Raw genomic sequence first — 27,947 nt, forward strand, 5'->3', positions numbered from 1 at the left:
GAACGATCAACACGAAAAAATAAGGGAAATAAGAGCTCGTACGGAAAGATATAGGTGTTCATTCTTTCCGCGCGCTATACGAGATTGGAATAATAGAGAATTGTGAAGGTGGTTCGATGAACCCTCTGCCAGGCACTTAAATGTGATTCGCAGAGTATCCACGTAGATGTAGATGTAGATGCTCGTGGGGGCGCTAAACGATATTAGGCAGGGGTACCAGTTTCTTTGGTTCTTCAGGGCAGAACATGGCCTCAGAAGTAAGCTCAGGCAGTGGCCCCTCGCGATTTGGAGGATGCGTCATTAGGCTGCAGCCAAAGGCGCACTTTCCGCTGTCACAGGGGCCAGTGCCGGCGTCGCGGGCTTTCCAGCAACGGCGGCGTCGACTGGCCGGTGCCTAATCGTTACGGGTGATCGGTTGGCGGAGACCGCGGAATTCGGCGACAGCAGCTGGCAGTACTCAGGCAGGCTGTCAGGGCTTTCGTCGCGATGTGGGGCGCGGCCTTGGCCGTAGCGCGGCGAGTCGCGCTTGCGCAATCGGCTTTCCCTGCGCCATCGCGGGAAATCGCTCCGCCGCGGGACCGTCTCGCTCCACTAGCTACCGGGACCGCCGGCGGCTCTTCTTTTCGGGCGGTCGCCCGCCGCGCTGGCAGGCTCTCGCTCCCGTCGACAGTCAAAGAGCTGTTTCCAGAATTTGAAAGAAGTTGGCCCTAAGGCAATGTGTGTCGGGGCCGTTGCTTTCCCTAGTGGAAATTAACCCCAGCAATACTAAAGCATTTTCCGTAACACGTGTTACCGACTTGGGAGGGTCGGGCTGTGGCAAGAACTTCACAGCCACCCTAAAATGTTTAATAATAGCAAATATTGTTAATTGGTAAATATTTCGTCCATAAAGGGCGGCATTACGATGGCTACTACTGTTGATGAATACAAATGAAACACTACGGTATATTGATAATGTTTACTTATGGACCGTCTGACAGCAACTGAATAAATCACAGTTTTAGTGCCATACGCGTTTCGCCTTTATTTTCTGCAAGGCATCATCAGTGGCCTGGAATATGTACATATGTTAGCTATTTAATTTACATTTTTGCCACTGTGCCTATAGGTTATAAACAGTTCTGCTGGTTGGTATTTCCTATTGAGTAGTAATGCTTCGAACTGTACTTACAGGTAGCGTGGACAATTTCTTACATATTACGCTCCTGTTGCATTTTTGGTGTTCTTCTTCTTATGAATACCAATTTGCGATTTTTTCCCCACCTTCCACAGCACTATGAACTGAACGCTTGTTTCAATGCAATGTTTTGGTTTCTGTAGCCGACTGTCAAATGTTTTTGCCAAACATCGAATTTTATTCCCAAACTTTCGACTGTAATTATTGAAGTATCTGTGATCTGTTCGTGTATGCATGTGTGTGTGTGTGTGTGTGTGTGTGTGTGTGTGTGTGTGTGTGTGTGTTTTCGTGTGGTGTAAATTTTCTTTTTTTTTCGTTCGGCTGTTTGTGAGTGTCCACGCAACCTGTAACTACAGTTCGAAACATTACTACTTAATAGGAACTGTTTATAACCAGAACTGGTTATAACCTATAGGCACAGTGGCAAAAATGTAAATTAAATAGCTAACATATGTACATATTCCAGGCCACTGATGATGCCTTACAGAAAATAAAGACGAAACGTGTATGGCACTAAAACTGTGTTTTATTCAGTTGCTGTCAGAAGGTCCATAAGTAAAAATTATCAGTGTACCGTAGTATTACACGCAACTGAGGAAGACAGGACTAAAAAAGTTGAAGATGACAAATGAAACAGTTTTCTGCGTCTGAACACTATGGGACTTAACATCAGAGGTCGTCAGTCCCCTAGAACTTAGAACTACTTAAACCTAACTAACCTAAGGACATCACACACATCCATGCCCGAGGCAGGATTCGAGCCTGCGACCTTAGCGGTCGCGCGGTTCCAGACTGAAGCGCCTAGAACCGCTCGGTCACATCGGCCGGCTTCTGCGTCAGTCGCTTGTTTATTTGGGTACTGCGCGTTTCGGTGGTTCACACGATCGTCTTCCTGTGAAGAACTGTTTATTAACATAGCTCACTTTGGTGAAGTGTCATTTTTAACAGTAGCGAAGTCTTTTCACAGTAGCAGACCAAGGGCAGTGTAAGTTATGTTGCGTCTTTTACTAATGTTAAAAACTGTTTATTTAGAAAAGGCACATTGGGGGTTAACAAACACGACAGTGTTTGCAAAAGTTATCGAAAAGGCTGTGTATGTAAGGTTAATTGATCATTTTATATCACACGATTTGCTATCAAATGTACAGTTCAGCTTTAGAAGTCGTTTAACAGCTGAAAATGCTATATTATCTTTTCTCTCTGAGGTACGGGATGGGCTAAACAAAAAGTTTCGAACGCTTGGCGTATTTTTTGATTTAACTAAGGCATTTGACTATGTTGATCACAAAATGTTGCTCCAGAAGTTGGACCATTACGGAATACGGGGAGTAGCTCACAATTGGTTCACCTCTTACTTTAGCAACAGGCAGCAAAAGGTCATTATTCACAATGTTGATAACGGCTGTGATGTTCCATCTGAGTGGGGTACTGTCAAGTGGGGGCTACCCCAAGGATCAGTGTTGGGGCCGCTCCAGTTCCTTATTTATATAAATGATATGCCCTCTAGTATTATAGGTAACTCTAAAATATTCCTGTTTGCTGATGACACTAGCTCGGTAGTAAAGGATGTTGTGTGCAATATTGACTCGATTTCAAATAGTGTAGTACATGACCTCAGTTTATGACTGGCAGAAAATAAACTAACCTTAAATCACAGTAAGACTCAATTTTTACAGTTTCTAACACACAATTCAACAAAACCTGACGTTTTAATCTCACAGAACGGGCATATGATTAGTGAAACTGAACAGTTCAAATTTCTAGTTGTTCAGATAGATAGTAAGCTGTCGTGGAAAGCCCACGATCAGGATCTTGTTCAAAGACTTAATACTGCCATTTTTACTGTTCGAAAGGTATCGAAAGTGAGTGATACTTCGACACATAAATTAGTCTACTTTGCTTATTTTCATTCATTTATGTCGTATGGTATTATATTTTGGGGTAACTCTTCCCATTCTACAAGGGTATTTTTGGCTCAGAAACGGGGGTTCGGGCAATAAGTGGTGTGAGTTCACGAACCTCTTGTCGACCTCTGTTCACGAGTCTGGCTATTTTGACATTGGCCTCCCAATATGTATATTCCTTGTTGTCGTTTCTTGTTACCAATATTAGTTTATTCCCAAGAATAAACAGCTTTTACTCAGCTAATACTCGGCAGAAATCAAACCTGCATTTGGATCGGACTTCCTTAACTGTTGTGCAAAAAGGTGTGCAGTATACTGCTGCATCCATTTTCAATAAGCTGCCACTCGAATTTAAAAATCTTTGCAGTAATCCACGCACTTTCAAATCGAAACTGAAGAGTTTCCTCTTGGGTCACTCCTTCTATTCTGTCGAGGAGTTCATAGAAAAATTAAGCTAATTCTTATTGTATTGCTGATAGCGTTCACTTAAACTTATGGACTGACTTTTTTCAGGTTCATGAACATTTATTTTTATCTGTTATTACTTTTATGTTGTAAGTTCATGTACTGACACCTTCCATGACCTTAGAGATTTGCTCCTCAATTTGGTCCTACGGAACTTGACGTGTAAATAAAAATTTTAAAAAAAATTACAGGGAGAAGAGCAGCCCATTCACATTTTTAAATAGAATAAAAACATATTTAGGTATATACAGGTTGAAGCACCTAAAACATGCACAGCAAATATTGTGGAAATGGAAAGTATTACCGATATGCTGTTTTCACAGAATGGATTACTATTCAGAGGCTCGTACTTTAGCCGGTCAACAGATTGTAATAATACTTAGAAAGTATATTTTTTGTCTAGAAGTACACTTTTTGAAATGGAAAAATGCCTATTGACATTAACAAACTAAAAATCAGGGACATTAGAATGTCAGTGGTGTTTGTTGTAGGAGTCTAGTGCGAGTCGTTCACGAGATATCGTATTTTGAAAAGTTTCCACACCGCCACTTGTTTATGGCATTGTACCTCCACCTGATGGTGATCGTGTAAACAATCGGAGCGCGTAGTAGCAAATTAAACACGTGACTGACGCAGAAAACTTTATTTATCGTTGGTTGTTGTTCACTTTTACGCACAATATACTTTTTAAAGAGATGTTGATGCGTAAGTAAGGTCCTTCATCTGAATGTGCTACATATGAGTTTCATTGGGGTAAGTGATATCTCTACCAAGACTTAAATTTTCGGTTTACGTTTAACTGAGAAATTTAAAACAAATCAGATAGAAGAACTCCTTAAAAACAATTAAAATTTTCACTATCTTAAAATCTAGAGTAACCGCCTAGACTACAATATTTTCAAAATGTGGGCATAAAGTACCCCTCCTCCTTAGAATTGCGGGGGCCAATGATCTTGTAGGCAACGCTAATAACAAACAGACTTTTTGTAGATGACACAGTTATTTGTATCGAAGTACCGTCTGAAAGAAATCGCACAAATATTCACTCAGATATTGATAAGGTTTCAAAGTGATGCAAAGTTTGGTGACCAGCATGAATGTTTGCACTTCGGAAAATGATTAAAAAAAGTAGTATCCATGACTAAAATGGCGATAAGTCACAACTTGACACGCTCAGCTCATACATATACCAGGGTCGAACAATGGAGAAACTAGTAGAAACCGACGCCGCGGAAGGTCAGAGCCAAACATAGAAACACGCAAGGCAATACTCGTCCCACGATTTATCTTACAAGTCAGGTTAAAAAAAAAAGGGAAACCTTCGCTTACAGAAGTTGTACACTTAGAGAACGCTTATGACAATGTTGGCTGGAATATACTTTTTGGAATTCTGACAGGAGCAATGATAAAATACAGCTTGTATAGAAACCGGACTGCAGTTATAACGGTCGAAGCGCATGAAAGGGAAGCAGTAGTTGATAAGGCAGTGAAACAGGTTTGCAGCCTATCCCCGAAGTTACTCAGTCAGTACATTCAGCATGCAGTAAAGGAAACAGAGGAATAGTTTGGAGAAAAGAAATAAAAAGGGAAGAGAAATAAAGACCGTGAGGTTTTCTGGTGACATTGTAATTGTATCAAAGATAAAAAACGACTAAAGAGGTTAAGTTATAAGATGAGTATCAACGAGAGTAAACCAAATGTAGTCGAATTGATTCAGGCGATGCTGAGGGAATTAGATTACGAAATGAGACACTAAAAGTAGTATAACAGCTTTGCTATTTTAGCAGGAAAATAAATGGTGATTGCCAAAGTAGACAGGATATAAAATACAGATTGGCTGAAGCGATGAATGCATTTCTGAAAAATACAATTTGTTATCATCGAATGTAAATTTAAGATTTTACTTGTATGTATGGATTAACAGACATTAACACACATACACCTACCACGTACTGGATCGATAACAACCCTTCTCCGACCCAACAAAGTCAAGATTTTATTCTCAATGGTCATATCAGAAGAGGAGGTACTCTTTGTAAAAATAAAACTGTCAAATGGAACTCAAATTTGCTGACATATGGTTTGCAGTTCCATGCATAATGATACACTGAAGATCCAAAGAAACTGGTGCACCTACTTAATATCTTAATACCGTGTAGGCCTCCTCCCCCCCCCCCCCCTCCCTCGCAGAAATGCCACAAACGACGTGGCATGGACGCGACTAGTGTCTGAAGTAGTGCCGGAGGGACTTGACACCATCAGTCCTTCAGAACTCTCCATAAATCCGTAAGAGTGCGAGCGGGTAGAGATCTCTTCTGAACAGCTCGTTGCAAGGCATCCCAGATATGCTCAATATTGCTCATGTCTGAGGAGTTTGGTGGGCAGCGGAAGTGTTTAAACTCAGAAGAGTGTTCCTGGAGCCGCTCTGTAGCAATTCTGGACGTGTGGGGCGTCGCTTATCCAGCTGAAATCTCCAAGTCCGTCGAAAAGCACATTGGACATGAATGGATGTAGGTGATCAGACAGGGTGCTTACGTACGTGTCACTTGTCCGAGTCGTATCTAGATGTATCAGGGGTCCCATATCACTCCATCTGCACAAGCCCCACACTATTACAGAGCTTGAAGAGTTCCCTGCTGGTATGCAGGGTCCATGGATTCATGAGGTTGTCTCCATACCCGTTCACGTCAATCCGCTCGATACGATTTGAGCCGTCCGACTAGGCAACATGTTTCCAGTCATCAACAGTCCAATGTCGGTGTTGATGGGCCTGGGCAGGGCGTAAAGCTTTGTGTCGTGAACTCAAGGGTACACAAGTGGGCCTTCGGCTCCGAAAGCACATATCGGGGATGTTTCGTTGCGAAAGCACATATCGGGAATGTTTCGTTGAGTGGTTCGCACGCTGACATTTTTTGATGTACCGGAATTTAAATCTGCATCAATTTGAGGAAGGGTTGCACTACAGTCACATTGAAAGATTCTATTCAGTCGTCGTTGGTCCTGTTCTTGCAGGATCTCTTTCCGGCGGCATTGCTGTCGGAGATCTGATGTTTTACCGGATTCCTGATATTCACGGTACATTCGTGTAATGGTCGTACAGGAAAATCTCCATTTCATCGCTAACTCGAATATGCTGTGTCCCATCGTTCGTGCGGAGACTATAACACCACGTTCAAACTCACTTAAATCTTGATAACCTGCCACTGTAACAGCAGTACCCGATTTAACAACTGCGCCAGACACTTGTTATCTTATAAAGGCTTTACCGACCGTAGCGCCGTATTGTCTGTTTACATATCTCTGTATTTGAATGCGCATGCCTATGGCAGTTTCTTTGGCGTTTTCTTGCCTACCGTATAATCTTTACTTAATAGTTCATAACTTGTAATAATAAATTCCAAATAATGAACACTAATTAACATAAAAGATGTTTTATGTTGATTATTCCCGTTCCTCAGTAGTGTATACGACCTTATGCGCCCATTGGCCCATTGTCAACCCACTGAAAAAGCGTCCTTTCAGAACTCAAAAATGGTTCAAATGGCTCTGAGCACTATGGGACTTAACTGCTGAGGTCACAGTCCCCTAGAACTTAGAATTACTTAAACCTAACTAAGGACAACACACACATCCATGCCCGAGGCAGGATTCGAACCTGTGACCGTAGCGGTCGCGCGGTTCCGGACTGTAGCGCCTAGAACCACTCGGCCACTCCGGCCGGCCTTTCAGAACACACAACTACCAATTATTGTTACAACTGTTGTCTGGGCTCACTAATAAATATGTGAAAAATCATAAAACTCCTTGTTAAAAAATGTTCTAGTCATATGTGGGTTAATGACGACTGACAGCCGTCCGAAAGTAACCCGAAAAAAAAATTCTCTGAATGCAAATATCTTGGCATCAGCGCTGTTGCTATAGATAATGCTACCTGCTAGTGGCACATGACAATTCGTGCTGTATCGGAACTGGAATCCGGATTTTCTGCTTATTGCGAGTGATCACCTTAACCATTTCGGCTATCCGTGCATGTCTCCCAGACCGACTCAAACTTCCATATGTTACATTGTCTACGTCCCTATACCACAGGCCTCTACATTGGGTAGGTCCAGACGGATGCGCGGTTAGCCTAAGTGGCTAGGGCGACCGCTCTCAATAATCGACTAATCCGGGTCCGAGTCCCGGTCTAGCAAATGTCTTCATATGTCACTAGCAGGAAGTATATCTACACACTAAATAGCTGCTGCCAAGATATTAGCACTCAGCGAATTAATTCGAAGTAAATTTAAGCGTTAAGAAGCCTTTCCTGAAGGTAACTCTAGCGTGTAACGTTGTATGGAAGTGAAAAATTGGCCATAAGCAGTTCAGACAAAAAAGAGAACATCCTCTTTTGGAATGTAGTCGTATAGACGAATGTTGAAGATTAGATGGGTAAATTATCGAGGAAGCGCTAAATCTCACTTGGGAGAAAAAAGCTTTATGGCACAACTTGACGAAAAGATGAGATCTGTTGATAGGTCACATTCTGATACATCGAGGAATTGTCGACTTGATACTGGAGGAAAGTGTGAGGGACAAAAATTGTTGGGGGACTAAATTGATGCACACAGAAATCGGGTTCTAAAGGATGCATGTTGCGGTAGTTACGCAGAGATGAAGAGGTTTGCACAGGGTAGACTAGCGTGAAGAGAGGCACCAAACAAGCTTTCAGACTGAAGACACAACAATAACTTGTAGGGATATGAAACTGAACTACGACGTAGGCTCGGTCGTAGTTAAATTAAGTGGCAGACTTCGGTTCAGTGGCAGAATAAAAGGAAAATGCATCAATCTACAAAGTAGACTGCTTGCAAAACACTCGTGCGATCCATTCTAGAATATTACTCAAACATATAGGACCTTACGCAATAGGACTAACAAGGGATTTTCAACATATACAGGGAAGAACAGCACGAATGGCCACATGTTTGTTTGACCCATGGAAGAGTGTCGCAGAGATGCTAAAAGAATTATTGACAGGCGCTTGGAAATAGGAGCAAACTATCCCGTAAAAACTACTTAGTAAGTTTCAAGGACTGACTCTGTAATGATTCTAGGTATGTGCTGCAACCCTCTAGGTATCGCTCCTGTAGGAATCGCGAAGACAAAATTAGTCCAACATCAGCTAACGAAATTTCATTTAGAAAATCATTGTTGCCACATTCCATATATGATACGTATGCGAAAAACCTCTAATAACTGGTAAAATGAGAAGTACCTTCCTTCATGCGCTTCACAGTAATTTACAGAGTACATTGTAGATGTAGGCGCAGAAGAATCTCCCGCAGCCCTCAGCAGCCATCCTTCATCGTTCTTTTCTGTACCGAGTTTCCACTCAGGTTAATCGGCATTCATAAACTGCTAACTGCATAACCTAGCACGGTGACTGGAAAGCAAATAAAGGGTGCATTGTTTATCTACCGACCTCCGAAGCCGATGGACTACGTCTAGAAACTAGGTCGACAGACAGTTGCCTGCTACCTATACGTTCCTCCAAACTCGATCTTCCCGTGGACTTTTCTGCATCCTGAGGACACTTATTTCTCCGCCAACAAAAATCACGCTATTGAATGGATCAAGGGATGAACGATCACTTACCGATGGCGATAAATCACGTCTTGACTTCTGGCAGTACTTACAAACCGCCCACAATGAAATCGAGCACCGACCGCGCTATCGAACTTTCTTTGCCAATTATCTCCGCGGCGTCTCTGCGTCACTCCCGGTCAGCTGGACTGTGCCCACCACGCGGTCGGCACTCCTCCCACCCCCCCCCCCCCCTTCCTCGCCGCTTCGGCTGACACTTGAGACTCCTCATGCTATCTACACTATATTTCTGTATCGTATCCCAACCCAACAGCAGGGTACTCGCATGGACACGCGTCCATTTCTTTTATGCACTATACCAGGCCAAACTAGGCATTCCTCCAGTCCTATTGTCGTCCCTTCCTTAGCCTCCACCCTCCTTTCGAGCACTCCTGCCCGGTGGTGGTGCCGAAGACTCCGTGGCCATGGCTAGTATGTTGACCTCTGGCCACTTTGCCTCCACGCCCCGTCAGACAAGCAGATCGATGCCTACAAATCGTTTCCCGTCCCCGTCCCTTCTTCCCTTCTCTCCTCTTTATCTACTGCGTCACAAGTATTACCTTACTTTGTTTTCCTTGTTAACGGGTGCACGTATGCCTCCTTCCCAAAAAAAAGTTGGTTAAATGCTGGAGGGAGTTGCCACCACATCTGCAAACAAAAGTCACCAAATTCTCGTGAGTTCTGAGGAGGCAGACCATGATATTTGACGCCACTTTCAATCATATCGGAGGTGTGTTCCATCGGGTTCAAATACGGCTAGTTTGGGGGCCAGCACATTAACTGGAACTCACAACTGTGTTCCTTGAACCACTCCATGACGCTCCAGGCCTGTTGACATGGCGCATTATCTTTTTGAAAAATGTCACAGTCATCGGGAATCATGATCGTCATATAGGGGTGTACGTAATCTGCATCCAGTATACCATGCCTTGCACGAGCTCCACTGGACACGTGAATGCCTTCATGTATGTTCTCCAGAGCATAATGGATCCGCCGCCAGCTTGCCTCCGTCCCGCAGTAAAGGTGTCAAGGAGCTGGTCCCCTGGAAGACGACGGATTCACGCCTTCCCTTCGGCATGATGAAGAAAGTATCGGGGTTCATCAGACCATGCAACTCTCTGCCACTGCGTCAATGTCCAGTGCCGATGGTCACGTGCCCATTTCAATCGTAGTTGCCGATATCGTGGTGTTAACTTTGGCGCATGCATGGGTCGTCGGCTGCAGAGGAGCGTCATTAGTAATGTTCGGTGCACTGTCCGTTCAGACAAGTACTCTGCCCATCTGCCCAGCATTTTACTCTGATGTCAGTTCCACCACAGTTCGCCACCTGCGCTGTTTTACCAGTCTGCCCAGCCTACGACGTCCGACATCTGTAATGAGGACTGGCCGCCAAATCTCACAACGTCTGGACGTGGTTTCACCTTGGTTTCGCCACGTGTTGAAGACCCTCACCACAGCACTCCTCGAACACCCGAAAAGTCGTGCAGTTTCCGAAATGCTCGTGTCGAGCCTCCGGGTCATTGCAGTCTGCCATCAGTCGAACTGACAGGTAGCGCGCGTCCCACGTTCTTCTCAAAGACAACACGCTGACTGATACTGCATGCACCGTGCGTGTGTCTGACCAGCAGTCATTGCTCGTCTGGTAACGCTGCTATCGCCTGCCACGCGGTCTGAGACGCCTTTTCACGGTCCGCGTGGCTCCCCCCGTCGGAGGTTCGAGTCCGGCCTCGGGCATGGGAGTGTATGTTGTCCTTAGCGGAATTTAGTTTAAGTTACATTAAGTAGTGTGCAAGCTTAGGGCCGATGACCTCAGCAGTTTGGTCCCATAAGACCTTACGACAAATTTCCAGTTGTTATCGTCTGGACAGGTTTATTTCGATAGTAGGTCGGTGGTCATAATGTTCTGGCTTATCAGTGTATGTATTACATCAAAGATGTTCAGATGTCCATATAGTTCTCTCTCACTAAGCAGGCGCAGTGGATGTGCACAACTGCACAGACCACCCTAGCACGCCTCCCTGTTCAGTCCAAATTCCAATTCAACTCTCAGCACACTTGGTGCTCTCCCTAAATTCTACAGCACTTCAGAGGCTCTCCACCTTTACTTGGATGGGTGACCATCTGGGCCGCCATGCGCTGTTGCCATTTTTTGGGGTGCACTCAGCCTCTTGATGTCAACTGAGGCGCTACTCGACCGAATAGTAGCGGCTCCGGTCAAAGAAAACCATCATAACGACCGGTAGTGCGGTGTGCTGACCACACGCCCCTCCTATCCGCATCCTCAGCTGAGAATGACACGGCGGTCGGATGGTCCCGATGGGCCACTTGTGGCCTGAAGACGGAGTGCTTGTGCCGACTTTACTAGTGTAGTACCTCAGCAGCGAACGAAACGGTAGAACCCCCTGAAACCAAGGCGTAGGTTATATAACCAAATGAAACGACATGGTTCCAGAGACCTTTCCAAAGCTCAAGTATACATCTATTATGTATATGTACAGACTGAAGCAAGTTTTGATTCATCGCTTCAGTCTGCATATATAGATCACAGAAGATGATCTATGATGTATATATGCAGACTGAAGAAAATTTTCATTCGTCACTTCAGTCTGCATACATACATCACAGATGATGAGACTTGAGAGGGTCTCTGGGACCATAATGTTTCATTTAGTTAATCTCTAAGAGTCTGCTCAAACCAGACAATCCGCAGATCGATAGAGGTCAGCATAGAACTCTCGACAGAGGGCGTAATAGTCCCGTATTAAACCCTTAGTGATTTCGTCTTTTTGATATCAGGATGGTGCCGTTTTAGATAACGTATGCGTATTACTATTAATAAGAACAATTAATTTGACATCGGAAGATCGACTATGTATATCTTAAATAAGTCATCTAAGTGGAGCCCAGTATACGATTGCCAAAACATAGCGAAAAGCCCCATCTGCTTGATCTGCATAGTCAAAAAAAAAAGGTACTTTATATTTTTTCTTCAACAATTCTTGGTAAAGGGAACAAACCATCAAGGCTTTCTCTATCATACTGAGGACAGAAGTGGATTTTAATCTGCCGCCCTTCTCTCAGCAAATATTTTGTTACTTCTTGGGGGCAGCTAGATTTCAAGTTGGGCTCAATATGAGGGGTTTGCAGAAAGTAAGTTCCGATCGGCCACGAAGTGGAAATTACAGTGAAAATCCGATAAGCGTTGCATGGATGTGTTGGACAGTGCCTCTAGTATGCCGTCGATCGCGTCACGTTGCACTTCGCAGTTCTGAGCGGACCGTGAGCACGTAAAGAGGCCTAGAAAATATTGTCTCCCGCCAAGTATGGGTGCCTTCCGAGAGATTTCGCCAGGTTTCATGCAATCTTACATAACGCAGCTGTTATGCCTTTCGTTCTTCATGGCAAATCTCGGCCGCACACTGCAAGAGAAAAAAAAACGCCCCAGCAGCGTTTCCAATGGGGAGCGTTTGGTCCCCCACCATACAGCGCGGACTTGGCTCCCTCTGATTTTCATCCCTGCTCACATGAACCGCTGGCTATGAGGACAACATTTTGGCACAGACATCGAGCTGCAGATCAGCGTAGAGAATTGGCGGAAAACACACTCGGCTACCTTCTATGAAAAGGGGATTGAAAGTTGGTACAACTTTACGGCAAATGTCTAAGTCGGAGCGGCGACTATGTGGAGAAGTGCTGGAAGTTGTAGCTAACTGTTTGCAAATGAAACATTTCTGATTTTCACTGTGGTTTAATTTCGCGACCGATCGGAACTTACTTCCTGGGCAACCCTCGTACAAGGCCTCTGAAGAAGTCGCTAAGGAACCTGAGCGACGAGGAATGTTAAAAAGAAGATGCAAAAATTCCAATGAATTTGTTCGGGGATTGCAGAAAGGATGACAACTTTGAGTAGCTCAGACAGGATTCCGAGACTGAAAACAACATGATATCGACTCACTTTACGTCACTTGTATCGTATTTGGAAGATGCGGGTCGCGGCGTTTAGCATTCTCGCTGAAATATAAAATGCTTATCTTAAAGGGCAAGGCTGCTGGTACAGCACACTTTGAGCTCCGTTACGTGATGTCTACGAGGAAAGCGAAGTGAAATTAAACTGTGCCAACAGCCTCGGCAGGTACATCAAGCACATTTGTGCCGTTTTATTCTGCGAGGAGTTTCGTTGCAAACTTTAATAACCATTGTCGCTCGTAGCGCAGTCTTATCACGTATGACAACTTAGTCAGTCAAGCGCTCTATTGGCTGACAAAGGAATTTATCGCAATTTGGTTTAATTTCTTTGTCAAGTTCTAGGCAAGTTTCCACTGTACAAAGAATACCAACCCCCTAATAGTCAACAGACGCTTTGCAATGTCGCACTGTCGTTTCCAGCAAGTGACAGCAATCAAAGCGAGGAAAATTTTTCTGTATGATAAGTAAACGAATATTTTTAAGGACCTAGTCACTGAAAGGATTTTTAATGGAATTATATTCATTATTTAATGGCAGTTGGGATTAGTAGAAAATAGTACAGCGACGATGGTTCTTAAAGTTTGCAATGAAGCTCCTCGCAGAGTAAGTGGCACAAGCGCGCTTAATATACCTGCCGAGGCTGTTGGTACAGTTTAATTTTACTTCACTTTCCTCGCAGACATCACATAACGGAGATCAAACAGTGCTGTACCAGCAGCCTTGCCCTTTAAGGTAAGCGTTTATATTTCTGTGAGACGCGTTACTTTATCCATCAACAACTGTCTAAGCACTATACTCTCCTTTGCATAGACTGTTGAATGCCATTAAGAAGATAATATAATTAAGCTAAAAAGAAATGTCTGCAATTGCCGAAAAATCTTGTTTCCATGCACGTTTATGAGAAGTTGTGGGTGTTCAGTTCAGGTAAATATCATAAATGATTTGTGATTCGGAAACAGCTAATAGTACTTAAAGGGTAGAAAGATAAGCTCTCTGGTTCATTCTTGCATTTTCTCTTTCAAGGCACAGAAGAAAAATTCGTTTTTTTTTTTTTTTAAAGATTCCGTACCTCAATCGGTAAAATGGGAACCTTTATAAGATCACTCACTTTGTAGTATGTCTGCTTGCTTGTCTGTTCGAGTGTTTAAAATCCTTTTTCTCAGGAACAGATAGACGTGGAAAATTGCAATTTACGCCATATATTGAGGCTTATGCTCCCTTGGTAGCGTAAAAAATTGAAGCTTCTATGTCAACCTAATCAGCGGATACGGCTATTTATGTCATATGTTTTGAAGCTCGCAAACTCACTCATCAAAACCTATAGGGTACATCTCGTTAACCTAGAATCATGAAATTTGGGAAGAAGCAATAATTCACACTACAATTGTTAATTTGTATCTAAATCACAAGAAATTTTTTTTCTCCTTTGTTGTTTTACTGTCGATTGCCAAAGAACTGTTTTCCTCAGGAACAGTAGTAGTTCAAACTCATGTCACGTACTAAGGTCTATAGTCCCTTGGCGGTTAAGAAATTTAACCTTCTAAGTAAAAGCAATCAAAAGATACGGCTATTTACGTCACATATTTTGATGCTCGAAAACTCACTCGTCAAAATTTATAGGGTATTTCCCGTTGACCAAGAATCATGAAATTTGACAGGAATGTTCCACAGAAAAAGCAAGAGTAAAAATCCGAAATTTGTTAGTCTGTAATTATATCACACAAAAAATACTTTTAACATTTTTTATCCGAGTGTCTGTCTGTCCTGTTAAGACCCCTTCTTCTCACAAATGGGTTGACGTATATTTTGCCTGTATCAACATCGATAACAGGCAAAAATAGCAGAGATTTCCGATTTCTAGTATGGGTATACATAATTAAATAAACATAATTAAGTATACATATTTAAGTTTGCACGGAACACTCGCTGTGCCAATACTACTCGCACTTATTCACATTTTTTAACGGTGCTGTATGCCCTGCTTAGTGACACTGGATATCTTTTGAAAACAAGATTATAGTTTTATTTGTTACTGTTTGCAGTGCCATTTTTCTCAAGCGAAAGAAAGAAATGGGGTAAATAAATTCAGTCCGCCCTCTGTTTCAGTACCGTTATGTGATGTTTTTGTCAATGCATCCTCAGGATACTTTTTTAGCTCTGGAACGATATCGCTATGTCTCCTGATTTAATGCAAGAGTTGTTGATAGTGGGATAGTAGGACTACTATTCCATAACATAAAGTCTTGCTGGCGCGGCGGAAATCAGAATGCCGGGAAGAGTTCTGGGGGACGCAAGGCTGCATTCTTGTGATGTGTCCAGGAGCACGGATGAAGAAAGGAAGTCCCAAGCAGCACGTATGTTTAACGCGCAACTCGGAGAAGACTGCGTATAAAAAGCATTGAAAGTTTCAGTTAGAGCTTAAACTGGAACGAAGATGTTAAAGCAGGGTCAAAAAAGAGCGGCGCGCCGTTGCGCCGGTAGTGAATTTGACGGCGCTTTTCCTTGCAAGCGTCCACGATGACTTGAAATGAATGACAAACTGATCGTAAAAAAGACACGCAGTATATCCGAAGAGATCCTTATACTAAGTATTATTTTTCATCGACTGAGTTTGTAGCTGCTGATATTTACCACATTTTTACGTAACAAGCCACTGTACAGTGTGCGCTGAAGGGTATGCAACATACCAGAGTTATTTTATCCACTTCTCAATCCATTTGAGGATGGCACACGCGAAGAAAGTGTATCTCGAATCTCTGTGGTTATACGACGGCAGTCATTGTACGAGATGAATGTTCGAGGATGTAATGATACATTGACTCACATCGGAACGAGAGCTGTCAGAATGCTGAGAGTAAGGCTGTCGAACATGTACAACAGCTTTCTTGTTGCCCCTCCCATTGGAGTTCGGTGAGCATTTCTATTCCGCTTCTAAGTGTATAATGATCGACACCCTTGTTAATAATCAATCACAACCATCTGCTTCTGGTGAATACTATATACTTGGCCTTCTATAACGTTCGAGAAGGAACGGTTGCGCACCAACAGCCGCGCGGAGTGGCCACGTGGTTTGAGGCGCCGTGTCACGGATTGCGCGGCCTCTTTCGGCGGAGGTTAGAATCCTCTCACGGGCATGGGTGTGTATGTGTTGTTCTTAGCATAAATTAGTTTCAGTTAGTTTAAGTAGTGCGTAACTCTAGGGACCGATGACCTCAGCAGTTTGGTCCCTTAGGAATACACACACATTTGAACATTCCGCACCAAGAGGCGGAGAGTCCTCATGAAGATGACGGTCGAGATGCATTTCCTGTGTCGGAGAAAGTGTACGTCGTTGGAGAAATGTGGGCTTGATTAAGTTTTTGTGATGGACCGTGAGTAGATGAAGTGTTTGCGTAAAGGTGGAAGAAGTTTTGTGTTTTATAAGTGGAGCGTCGAAAGTTCTAAATGGAAAGGAGAATCGTGGGATATTACATGAGGGACAGCCACTGACGCCACGTGGAAGCTTCAATATTATCAGGGTCACTGTCGTCTTCATTAGATACCTGAAGAAGTCTCGCTTTTAGCGAGTGAGATAATGAGACAGTTAAATCTTCTTGAGTATAATTTTGCAAGATGAATCCTCTCACTGTAGCTAGACAGAATGGGTGCTGCGAAACTGTGTGAGAAAGACTAGAGACCATTTACTTGTCCCTAGTACTAATAAACTATGTTCCAACTGACTGATGTCCGCTCCCGGTAGGTGAGTGGCTCAGCGTGTTCGGTCAGAGGGTTAGGTGCCCTCTATAATAAAAAAACTGAGTTAATCTATCAACAACGAACTTAAATGGATGTCTTACGACGTACGCCCCGAGCAGATGCAACGAACAGAAGCGAACAAAATGAAATAAAAACAAAAAAAAGTGGTCAGCGCTACAGAATGTCAATCCTCAGGGCCCGGGTTCGATTCCCGGCTGGGTCGGACATTTGCTCCGCTCAGCGACTGGGTGTTGCGTTGCCTTAATCATCATCATTTCATCCCCATCGACGTGCAAGTCGCCAAAGTGGCGTCAGATCGAAAGACTTGCAGCCGGCGAACTGTCTACCCGACGGGAGGCTCTAGTCACATGACATTTATTTTGACTTTTTATCGTTCCAATAAAGTCGTTAATACAGGTCATTCCACAAAAGCATAGGAAGAAATTCATACGTCGGTTCAGGCACACAGTTGAGTTCATTAGCCGCCTACGTATCTGGATGTATTCACTATCGTTTTCTTTTACTCGTCCGATTTCCGGCAATAAACATTTCAAATAACCAGGGAGTGGTTATTCTACTGACGAATTTCTATTTAAAACGTGCTAGAGAGTAAAAGAAACTGTTTTTAAGTGTAGTTGCACGAGTAGGACTAAGTTCATTAATATTCACACTAATCAGGTGTACATATCCTATAAGCTGACTACACCATCTCGATAAAAAGAAACATTCAGATCATCTATGGAACATGTAACTAACTAAATAACTAACTATCTCTGTGTGCGTGCGTGTGTGTGTGTGTGTGTGTGTGTGTGTGTGTGTGTGTGTGTGTGTGTGTGTGTGTGTGTGCGCGTGTGAGTCTGTCTTCCGTTAACCGAACGTGGTAAAGGTCCCACAGCTACAACCGCGGGTGGAGATAGTTACGAATGTCCAAAACCGACAAGTGGAAAAGACAGATCTGAATCTGCTACAAAGATGTCATTCCCCTTTGGATAGTATCAGTATGTCTTATTCGCTCAAGGGCATGAGTGGTTTTTCGAAAAGGGGAAAACTACGAAAGTGTGAACATAAAACTAAACATACATGTATGAATTTTGGGAAAACTCATCCAGCCCCTTATAGCAACTACTTACGAAAGTAGCTTGTTATCCAACATTGACACTGTAAGAATTGAAATCTAAAAAATAGTCTCGAGGTACAGCAACATCCCAATGTGCACTGGTATAATCGACGCTATCAGTCCTCCAAAAGGTATTAAGAAGGCAATGAAATTTAGAATTTCTCGTTCTTCGAGCGCCAAGCGTGTTAAGAAAGGAGCTGGTAGTGCAGGATGACCACGGAAATTGACAGTGGCTTTAGTTAAGGAACAATCCCAACATTCGTCTCAACTGATTCAGCAAAACTACATAATATAGGGGGATGTAAATTTCAGTTGCACTCTTCTCAAGCACGAATCAAATGTCTTTAGCCACTGTTACTCTTTGGTCAGTCTCCAGCGGAATGTAAACTCCACTGACACTGCTCGAGAAATTAAAATTTCTGTTCAGGACTAGGCCTAAAACACATTATGAATACCTTTGAGTCTGTGTTAATGACGACAACACCCGTACCACGGCACGTCGGAAACAGGAGGTGCGTGACGCAAACCGCGCGTACCAGGCGCTTTTATCAAACACGTGGTTTCACAGATTGCGCTGCCTACAGTACTGAGACTCATTCGTTTGGTGTTCTATTGACATATTCTGCTGCCCCCTCCCCGTCCGTGGAGGAATTTTACTGGAACTGTTTTCGATGGGAGTTCCGTTTTCCCCCTTGATGTGCTGCAGACCTTTTCGCTCACACATGCCAACAGTATTTCCGGATATTAAAACGTGAGTTGCAACACGCGAGTTTTCCAACATCGGCTATTGCAGTAGGCAATTAAAAAGTTGTCATTACATTCAAATTTTACATTAACCAGTCGCTAATCGAAGATATATATTCATAACTAACGGAGCGTTTCGTAAGGTCTAATTTATAGTGCTTTGATATGGAATAATTTCCACCGAGGTTTGGGCTTGTATAGAAAACCATAGAGATTACTATTTGTGTGTTTGTTCTCATTATACGTTCACGACAGGTGAAATGTCTTACAGTCGCGGTCCAACGCACAGTTTTAATTTGTGTTTCATTTCCCACTTTTATCAATTATTCTGGTCCTGAGCAGCTTACGCAATCGACACAGACCAGTGCTGAGATTTCACTGTTGTGTTATCTAACTTCCTTCTAAGGATATGGCTCCCTTCACCAGCTGAGTTCTTGTGGTGACTCCACTGTAGTCGTTGACTTTAACACGAACAATTCTCATTTTCGCCTCTGAATTGCATGATGAATCGCTAACGGGTCCAGGGTTTACTCCCTTTCTGTGCTATTTAGAAATAGCCCTACGACTTACAGATGATTTACCAGTAAGTAATCAATCTAAAATCCATATGTATGTCGCTGAAATATCAAACTATGGCCCCTCCCCAAATTTTTCGCGCCTGCCGCTACACTAGGTACCATGATCCTAACATTCATCTACTACACTGCTCGGATTGTGTAAAAAACTGATGCATTATTATCACGATTCGAATTACGATTCTCCACATTAGCTAAATCTCTACGAACTGTGACTGGTACGGTGCAGTACTGCACAAACCGATATTTAAGTTGTTGATGTAGGGTCATAAATGAGACGCACAATATGTTGGGGTGATAAATTCTCCTATTGCGTTGCAATTATGGAAGCAGTAGGAGGGCTAGGGTAACTCGAAAACACTGATACTGCAATCGAAGGGAGCACCATCAACAATTTCAAAAAACTAGTCCAAATGGCTCTGAGCACTATGGGACTTAGCTTCTGAGGTCATCAGTCCCCTAGAACTTAGAACTACTTAAACCTAACTAACCTAAGGACATCACACACATCTATGCCCGAGGCAGGATTCGAACCTGCGACCGTAGCGGTCACGCGGTTCCAGACTGTAGCGCCTGGCCACTCCGGCCGGCTCAACGATTTCGTGGAGGCTCATCCGATAATACTATCTGCACCAATCAATACCTAGCTACCTGCGTGAGTGGTTCTATGCAGTATGTACTCCGACCAGAGTACGCCAATGAAAAATTCTTCCAATACCAGGATTCAATCCTGAAGTCTCTGTAATAGGTGATTAACCGATCACGGTGACGGATGTGAGCCTCTGTTAGATTTCAGTAGTCTTAAATATTTGTATTCTGAAGGCATATTTTTGCAGCATTGCTTTTTTGTGTGCAGCAGAAATCCTTGGCATAATGAAAGTCTACGAAGAAAAATTCGTAGAAATATTGTCGTTGTGACTGTCAGTTTATAAAAGAGAACTCAGGATATAATGATATCGCACGCTTCGGCAGCCGTAATCAGTGCAAATAATATTTCTTTAGTTATATGTCATAACACTTAATAATATTATCACATTTAGATCAGAGTTATAGATTGGCTTCGTCTACATCTACATCTACATCTATACTCCGCGAGCCACCTTACGGTGTGTGGCGGAGGGTACTTATTGTACCACTATCTGATCCCCCCTTCCCTGTTCCATTCACGAATTGTGCGTGGGAAGAACGACTGCTTGTAAGTCTCCGTATTTGCTCTAATTTCTCGGATCTTTTCGTTGTGATCATTACGCGAGATATATGTGGGCGGTAGTAATATGTTGCCCATCTCTTCCCGGAATGTGCTCTCTTGTAATTTCGATAATAAACCTCTCCGTATTGCGTAACGCCTTTCTTGAAGTGTCCGCCGCTGGAGCTTGTTCAGCATCTCCGTAACGCTCTCGCGCTGACTAAATGTCCCCATGACGAATCGCGCTGCTTTTCGCTGGATCATGTCTATCTCTTCTATTAATCCAACCTGGTAAGGGTCCCATACTGATGAGCAATACTCAAGAATCGGACGAACAAGCGTTTTGTAAGCTACTTCTTTCGTCGATGAGTCACATTTTCTTAGAATTCTTCCTATGAATCTCAACCTGACGCCTGCTTTTCCCACTATTTGTTTTATGTGATCATTCCACTTCAGATCGCTCCGGATAGTAACTCCTAAGTATTTTACGGTCGTTACCGCTTCCAATGATTTACCACCTATGGCATAATCGTACTGGAATGGATTTCTGCCCCTATGTATGCGCATTATATTACATTTATCTACGTTTAGGGAAAGCTGCCAGCTGTCGCACCATGCATTAATCCTCTGCAGGTCCTCCTGGAGTACGTACGAGTCTTCTGATGTTGCTACTATCTTGTAGACAACCGTGTCATCTGCAAATAGCCTCACGGAGCTACCGATGTTGTCAACTAAGTCATTTATGTATATTGTAAACAATAAAGGTCCTATCACGCTTCCCTGCGGTACTCCCGAAATTACCTCTACATCTGCAGATTTTGAACCGTTAAGAATGACACGTTGTGTTCTTTCTTCTAGGAAATCCTGAATCCAATCACAAACCTGGTCCGATATTCCGTAAGCTCGTATTTTTTTCACTAAACGTAAGTGCGGAACCGTATCAAATGCCTTCCTGAAGTCCAGGAATACGGCATCAATCTGCTCGCCAGTGTCTACGGCACTGTGAATTTCTTGGGCAAATAGGGCGAGCTGAGTTTCACATGATCTCTGTTTGCGGAATCCATGTTGGTTATGATGAAGGAGATTTGTATTATTTAAGAACGTCATAATACGAGAACACAAAACATGTTTCATTATTCTACAACAGATTGACGTAAGCGAAATAGGCCTATAATTATTCGCATCTGATTTATGACCCTTCTTGAAAATGGGAACGACCTGCGCTTTCTTCCAGTCGCTAGGTACTTTACGTTCTTCCAGCGATCTACGATAAATTGCTGATAGAAAGGGGGCAAGTTCTTTAGCATAATCACTGTAGAATCTTAAGGGTATCTCGTCTGGTCCGGATGCTTTTCCGCTACTAAGTGATAGCAGTTGTTTTTCAATTCCGATATCGTTTATTTCAATATTTTCCATTTTGGCGTCCGTGCGACGGCTGAAGTCAGGGACCGTGTTACGATTTTCCGCAGTGAAACAGTTTCGGAACACTGAATTCAGTATTTCCGCCTTTCTTCGGTCGTCCTCTGTTTCGGTGCCATCGTGGTCAACGAGTGACTGAATAGGGGATTTAGATCCGCTTACCGATTTTACATATGACCAAAACTTTTTAGGGTTCTTCTTTAGATTGTTTGCCAATGTTTTATGTTCGAATTCGTTGAATGCTTCTCTCATTGCTCTCTTTACGCTCTTTTTCGCTTCGTTCAGCTTTTCCTTATCAGCTATGATTCGACTACTCTTAAACCTATGATGAAGCTTTCTTTGTTTCCGTAGTACCTTTCGTACATGATTGTTATACCACGGTGGATCTTTCCCCTCGCTTTGGACCTTAGTCGGTACGAACTTATCTAAGGCGTACTGGACGATGTTTCTGAATTTTTTCCATTTTTGTTCCACATCCTCTTCCTCAGAAATGAACGTTTGATGGTGGTCACTCAGATATTCTGCGATTTGTGCCCTATCACTCTTGTTAAGCAAATATATTTTCCTTCCTTTCTTGGCATTTCTTATTACACTTGTAGTCATTGATGCAACCACTGACTTATGATCACTGATACCCTCTTCTACATTCACGGAGTCGAAAAGTTCCGGTCTATTTGTTGCTATGAGGTCTAAAACGTTAGCTTCACGAGTTGGTTCTCTAACTATCTGCTCGAAGTAATTCTCGGACAAGGCAGTCAGGATAATGTCACAAGAGTCTCTGTCCCTGGCTCCAGTTCTGATTGTGTGACTATCCCATTCTATACCTGGTAGATTGAAGTCTCCCCCTATTACAATAGTATGATCACGAAACTTCTTCACGACGTTCTGCAGGTTCTCTCTGAGGCGCTCAACTACTACGGTTGCTGATGCAGGTGGTCTATAGAAGCATCCGACTATCATATCTGACCCACCTTTAATACTTAACTTAACCCAGATTATTTCACATTCGCATTCGCTAATAACTTCACTGGATATTATTGAATTCTTTACTGCTATAAATACTCCTCCACCATTGGCGTTTATCCTATCCTGGCGGTATATATTCCATTCTGTGTCTAGGATTTCGTTACTGTTCACTTCCGGTTTTAACCAACTTTCCGTTCCTAATACTATATGCGCACTATTTCCTTCAATAAGAGATACTAATTCAGGAACCTTGCCCTGGATACTCCTGCAGTTTACCAATATTACGTTGACTTTTCCTGTTTTTGGTCTCTGAGGACGGACGTTCTTTATCAACGATGATAATGTCCTCTCTGGTAAGCCGTCAGGTATTTTATCGTTTCGCCCAAGGGGGGGGTCCCTCTAACCTAAAAAACCCCCGTGTGCACGCCACACGTACTCTGGCAAGGTATGTTTACGGGTGTATGAGTTATGGCGTAAAAATCTCCAACAGTAAGGTAGCAACATACAGGGGAGAGGCAAAATAATGTAACAGTGGTAGTAATGGGATGGTTATGTTTGACAGTCAACAACGCAGGTAAGGCAAGTGTCGCGCTGCGACTGTGTGTTCAGCCCAGACAAGGCATCGGTGCAGGCTGTTTATGAGTAGTGCACACTTAGTATTTCCATTCAGAGGCCGAGGTCGACGTGCAATGAGTGACATAACAGAATTGCAAAGAGGGCAAATTGTGGGGACCCGATTAGCTGGAGAATCAGTAACCAAGACAGCAAACTTAATGTTTCAAGAGCAACTGTTAAACAGTCATGACAGCCTACACAAAATATGGAAAGACATCATCGTGTAAACGTAATAATGGGCGCAAATCAAAACTAAATGACAGAGACTGTCGTATGCTTGCACGAATTGTGTCAAAACAGCACAAAGCTACAGCGGCTAAAGTGACTGCAGAGCTCAATAGCCATCTTCGAGATCTCGATCCTAACGACAACTGTCCGCCGAGAACTCCATAAAGCGAATATTCATAGACGAACTCCTATTCCGAAACCATTAGTGATGACAACCAACGCAAAGGAGCGTAAAATAAGGTGTCAGGAGCATAAATCTCGGACGGCTGATCAATGTAAACACGTCATATGGTCCGACGAGTCAACGTTTTCGTTATTTCGAAAATCGGGGCAGAGTTACGTCTGGGGAATGCCGAAAGAAGCCTGCAATGCTGATTGCTTGATTTCAACGGTTAAGCATGGAGGTGGAAATATGGTGATGTGGGCAGCCATATCATGGTATTCTGCTGGTCCCGTCATTACTCTCAAAGTCCGTATTAGCCGGCCGCGGTGGTCTAGCGGTTCTAGGCTCTCAGTCCGGAACCGCGCGACTGCTGCGGTCGCAGGTTCGAATCCTGCCTCGGGCGTGGATGTGTGTGATGTCCTTAGGTTAGTTAGGTTTAAGTAGTTTTAAGTTCTAGGGGACTGATGACCACAGATGTTTAGTCCCATAGTGCTCAGAGCCATTTGAACCATTTGAAGTCCGTATTACAGCCAACGATTGTGCGAACATTTTAAGTGATCAGGGGCATCCCGTGATTCAAATGTTGTCCCCATCAATGATGTCATATTTCAGGACGATAATGCACCCATTCACGCAGCCAGGACAATACAATCGTGGTATGAGGAGCATGCATCTGAACTGCAGCGTCCTCCCTGGACAGCACAGTCCCCGGACTTGAACATTAGCGAACCCTTGTGGGCGGTATTGCAGCGCAGACTCCGGAGCAGATTTGAGCCTCTCTGGTCACTACAGGAGTTAGAAGAGGTTCTGATTGAAGAACGTCATAACATTCCAATGGAGACTATACAGCCATTATATGTCAGTATTCCAAGAAGAAGCGCAGCTGTTTTAAGGGCAAATGGGGATCCAACCCCTCATTAATAAACCATTCCCAAGTAAGTACAGGTGTTCACATTATTTTGCCTATCCCCTGTATTTTGTGCAGCTGATGACCCACAGCTCGTAGGTATTTTAAAAAAGGTCGAGTTTCAGAACCACTAAGAGTTGCTGATAAATAAATCTTTATTAACTACCGATTTCGATCACCTAATAGCAAAAATAAGTGACTACATCGCACTTTAATTTTGTCTAAAGACTACCGGTTTCTGTACCAAGTACCACCATCAGGCCATCCTATATAAAAAAACATCGCAGTACATACCTAAAATATTTTTCAGGGAACATTTGCACTTTGCTCTATGGTAGCTAACGCGTGGTATAGAGTACAGGCTTAAAATGTAGTGAGTGCCTTAACCATGGCACGCAGTCGTCAAGTTCGTTTATCCAGGTATATGTGTCATACCAAAAGGAAAGGTCAGTGCTATGTTTTAAACAGAAGCAAACTGCGGCCAGAAGTAATATGAGTGCCCCCTACGTAGAAAGGATCTTTTTTTATTTCTTGAAAAAGAAATGCAATATAATGGACGTCTAAAAACAAAAATCGCATAAAATACGGAATGTAAGGATATAAGTAATTAAATATAATGAAAAGATTGCATCTTTTCCTACATTATGTTTTAACTACGTTCAGTGATTTTTTTTATGGGAGGGTGGCCTGATGAAGGTATTTGGTGCCAAACAGGTAGTCAATAGACAAAATAAAATTAACATTATTTGCACTACAGCAAATCATTTTTTTCTGATTGTGTGGCTGCTGTTATAACCAACAGTATGTTGGGAATACGCATCAAATCATAATCAGGAATTACACAGTTATTTGCGATAATCTATATGGCAACGTTCGTACTGCAATGAAAAATAAAATAAAAACCATCCTGTGTCTCTTCTGTCAAAAGTAAATTGCATCATGGTGTTGACCCTCGTCTTCTTCATTGAAGATATTTGTAATCTCTTTTCACTAGACGAACACTGACCAGGATGTGAAGAGACGATTTCAACTGCATTAATCAACGAAATACAGGTAAAAACTTGAATAATTATTTTATTTAAATGAGAGTGAGGTTTTTTTGCGCCAGAAAAGCAAGTCTGTATGAGACAAATCTAGTTATATGACGCTTGTGTGGGTCTCACAAGATTACAGAGTAAAAATACATTGAGTTTTGGTGATTTTAGTGCTGTTGTGAGCTACCGTCTGGCGCACCGCCCGGATGTTTACTCCGCTGTCTGCCGAAATTTGGTCCCCCAGGTTGAGACACAAAGCCATGCTCGAGCGCAACATATTACAAGCATTTAAATGTCTTGTCTACCAAACAGAATGTGTACAAAAACTTAGATCTTGTTATAGACCTTTTCTCACTCATAATGCTTTACTATATGATTTTTCACCGACACAGGGAATTCTGAACAGCTGCATCATATAATAGCATGTCATGAGTTTCTTTTGCTGACTGCGGCAAAGAATCATTTGCAACAGGAACTAACGGGCTGTGTACTTACCTATCAAGAGAGCAGCCAGCAGGACAATGAACGTAGCGGGGCCCATGGCCGCAAGTGGTACAGTTACTGTATCATGCTGAAACAAACGAAATACTTTAATTATCTCTGGTGTATTAATTACATCATTTCATTCAAAACACTATTTCATTGTCACTGCTCATCGAATCTACAATGTTTGCCGCAGAGGGACTATTTGTTCTGGCATCGAGGAAAATTAAACAACATGAGAATCAGAAAGGTATCACAATACCCAGTAAAGTTCAGGAAAGATACATGGAACACCGTACCTACACCCTTACAGAGTACTGTCTCGACACCGGTCAGTATGTGCGGTATGACAATGTCGAAATCTAGCATAGACTTCAGCTGTTTGGGACTCGGTTGTGTAAGAAGCAGTTGACATTCGTTTGGTGAAGAATTTAACTAACAGGAATAGCAGTTTAAGACTAGACAATTAGTGATATTCAGATTTCTCTTTGAGAAACTCGCAAAGACGTCGCTATAGCGCAGCTGATGATACACTGATAGCCCAGCATGTAGAATAATTATAGTAAATCATAAATCATTACAAAATTGTGTGTTTATGTAAATATGCGGTACGCGCGCATGAAATCTTGTGAGAGGCCCGTATCGGATGCTACTGAAAGTCGATAACCATGCTGTCGTTGATATTGCACGTGACATCAAAATGAAGTCACGTTTGCGGGAATACGAGCATTACCCCATGTTGGATCGACCGCACAGTCAAAGATTCAATTTATGTATGCTCTTTGCCGCCGATCAGCGTCTCTGGCGCTAGTGCATCTGTGGCGGCATACGCAGTAGCGCTGTCCAGATGTTTAAAAGCACGAAGGAATGGATTAGTCATTTAGCTTTTTTCATGACCCACAAATCATATTTGCGGCATTTCGACTCAGTTTTACAGTTATAGTACACTTCCTCAGCGAAAAATTTGCATCGTGTTAACTATTTACATGATTCTTAACTTACGGTTTTTTTTCTTCCTTGCACACAGTGATATACACTTAACTAAGTTCAGTCTCTCACTCCACTTTTTACATAATCATACACGCATTTTTTCTGCATAATAGGAGATGTTCCCAAGCAGATGCGATTTCGTGATGATTTCTCCTTCTAACATTATATTTAGGGATGCTATCGTGGTTTTCGAACTGGACTGATTGATTGTTGACAACAAAATTTCATAAAGCAGCAACCGTACGGAGACGCGGTTGTTAGTACGCCAATCTGTTTAAAGAGCTGACTTCAAAAGGTTCCACATGTTATCATTATCACACATTTCGCCGCAAGGAGTACTTCTATCATTAGTGACGAGTTATCTCAGAATATGATGCCATAGGTCATTAGAGAATGAATATAGGAAAAATAAGTTAAGTTTTTGACATTTTCATCATCAAAATCTGATACTTTACGTAATATAACACGAAAGCTGCAGAGGTTAAATTTTAAAATGGTGCAGAATGTGTGACGTCTAGTTCAGCTTTTTACGAATATAAACACGTATGAATATAGAATATTCTGTTCCACTGAGCAACTTAGGCACTTGCTTTATTTCTAGTGGTGTAGTCAAGCTTGGTGTAGCTGTATTTTATATATTCTGTTTTC

At 42.8% G+C, this 27,947-nt stretch overlaps 1 protein-coding gene across 1 annotated transcript in view; it reads right to left on the minus strand.

The window, feature by feature from the left end:
* LOC124795846 (mucin-5AC-like) overlaps positions 1–26,367 on the minus strand; it is a 111,491-nt gene extending 85,124 nt beyond the window's left edge. Inside the window, exon 1 of the mRNA XM_047259928.1 lies at positions 26,322–26,367. Coding sequence (XP_047115884.1) covers positions 26,322–26,367 — 46 coding nt within the window. The remainder of the gene's footprint in view (positions 1–26,321) is intronic.
* Positions 26,368–27,947: the final 1,580 nt, after the last annotated feature.

The sequence above is a fragment of the Schistocerca piceifrons genome, chromosome 4, assembly GCF_021461385.2.
Source record: "Schistocerca piceifrons isolate TAMUIC-IGC-003096 chromosome 4, iqSchPice1.1, whole genome shotgun sequence".
NCBI classification, from domain to species: Eukaryota; Metazoa; Arthropoda; class Insecta; order Orthoptera; family Acrididae; genus Schistocerca; species Schistocerca piceifrons.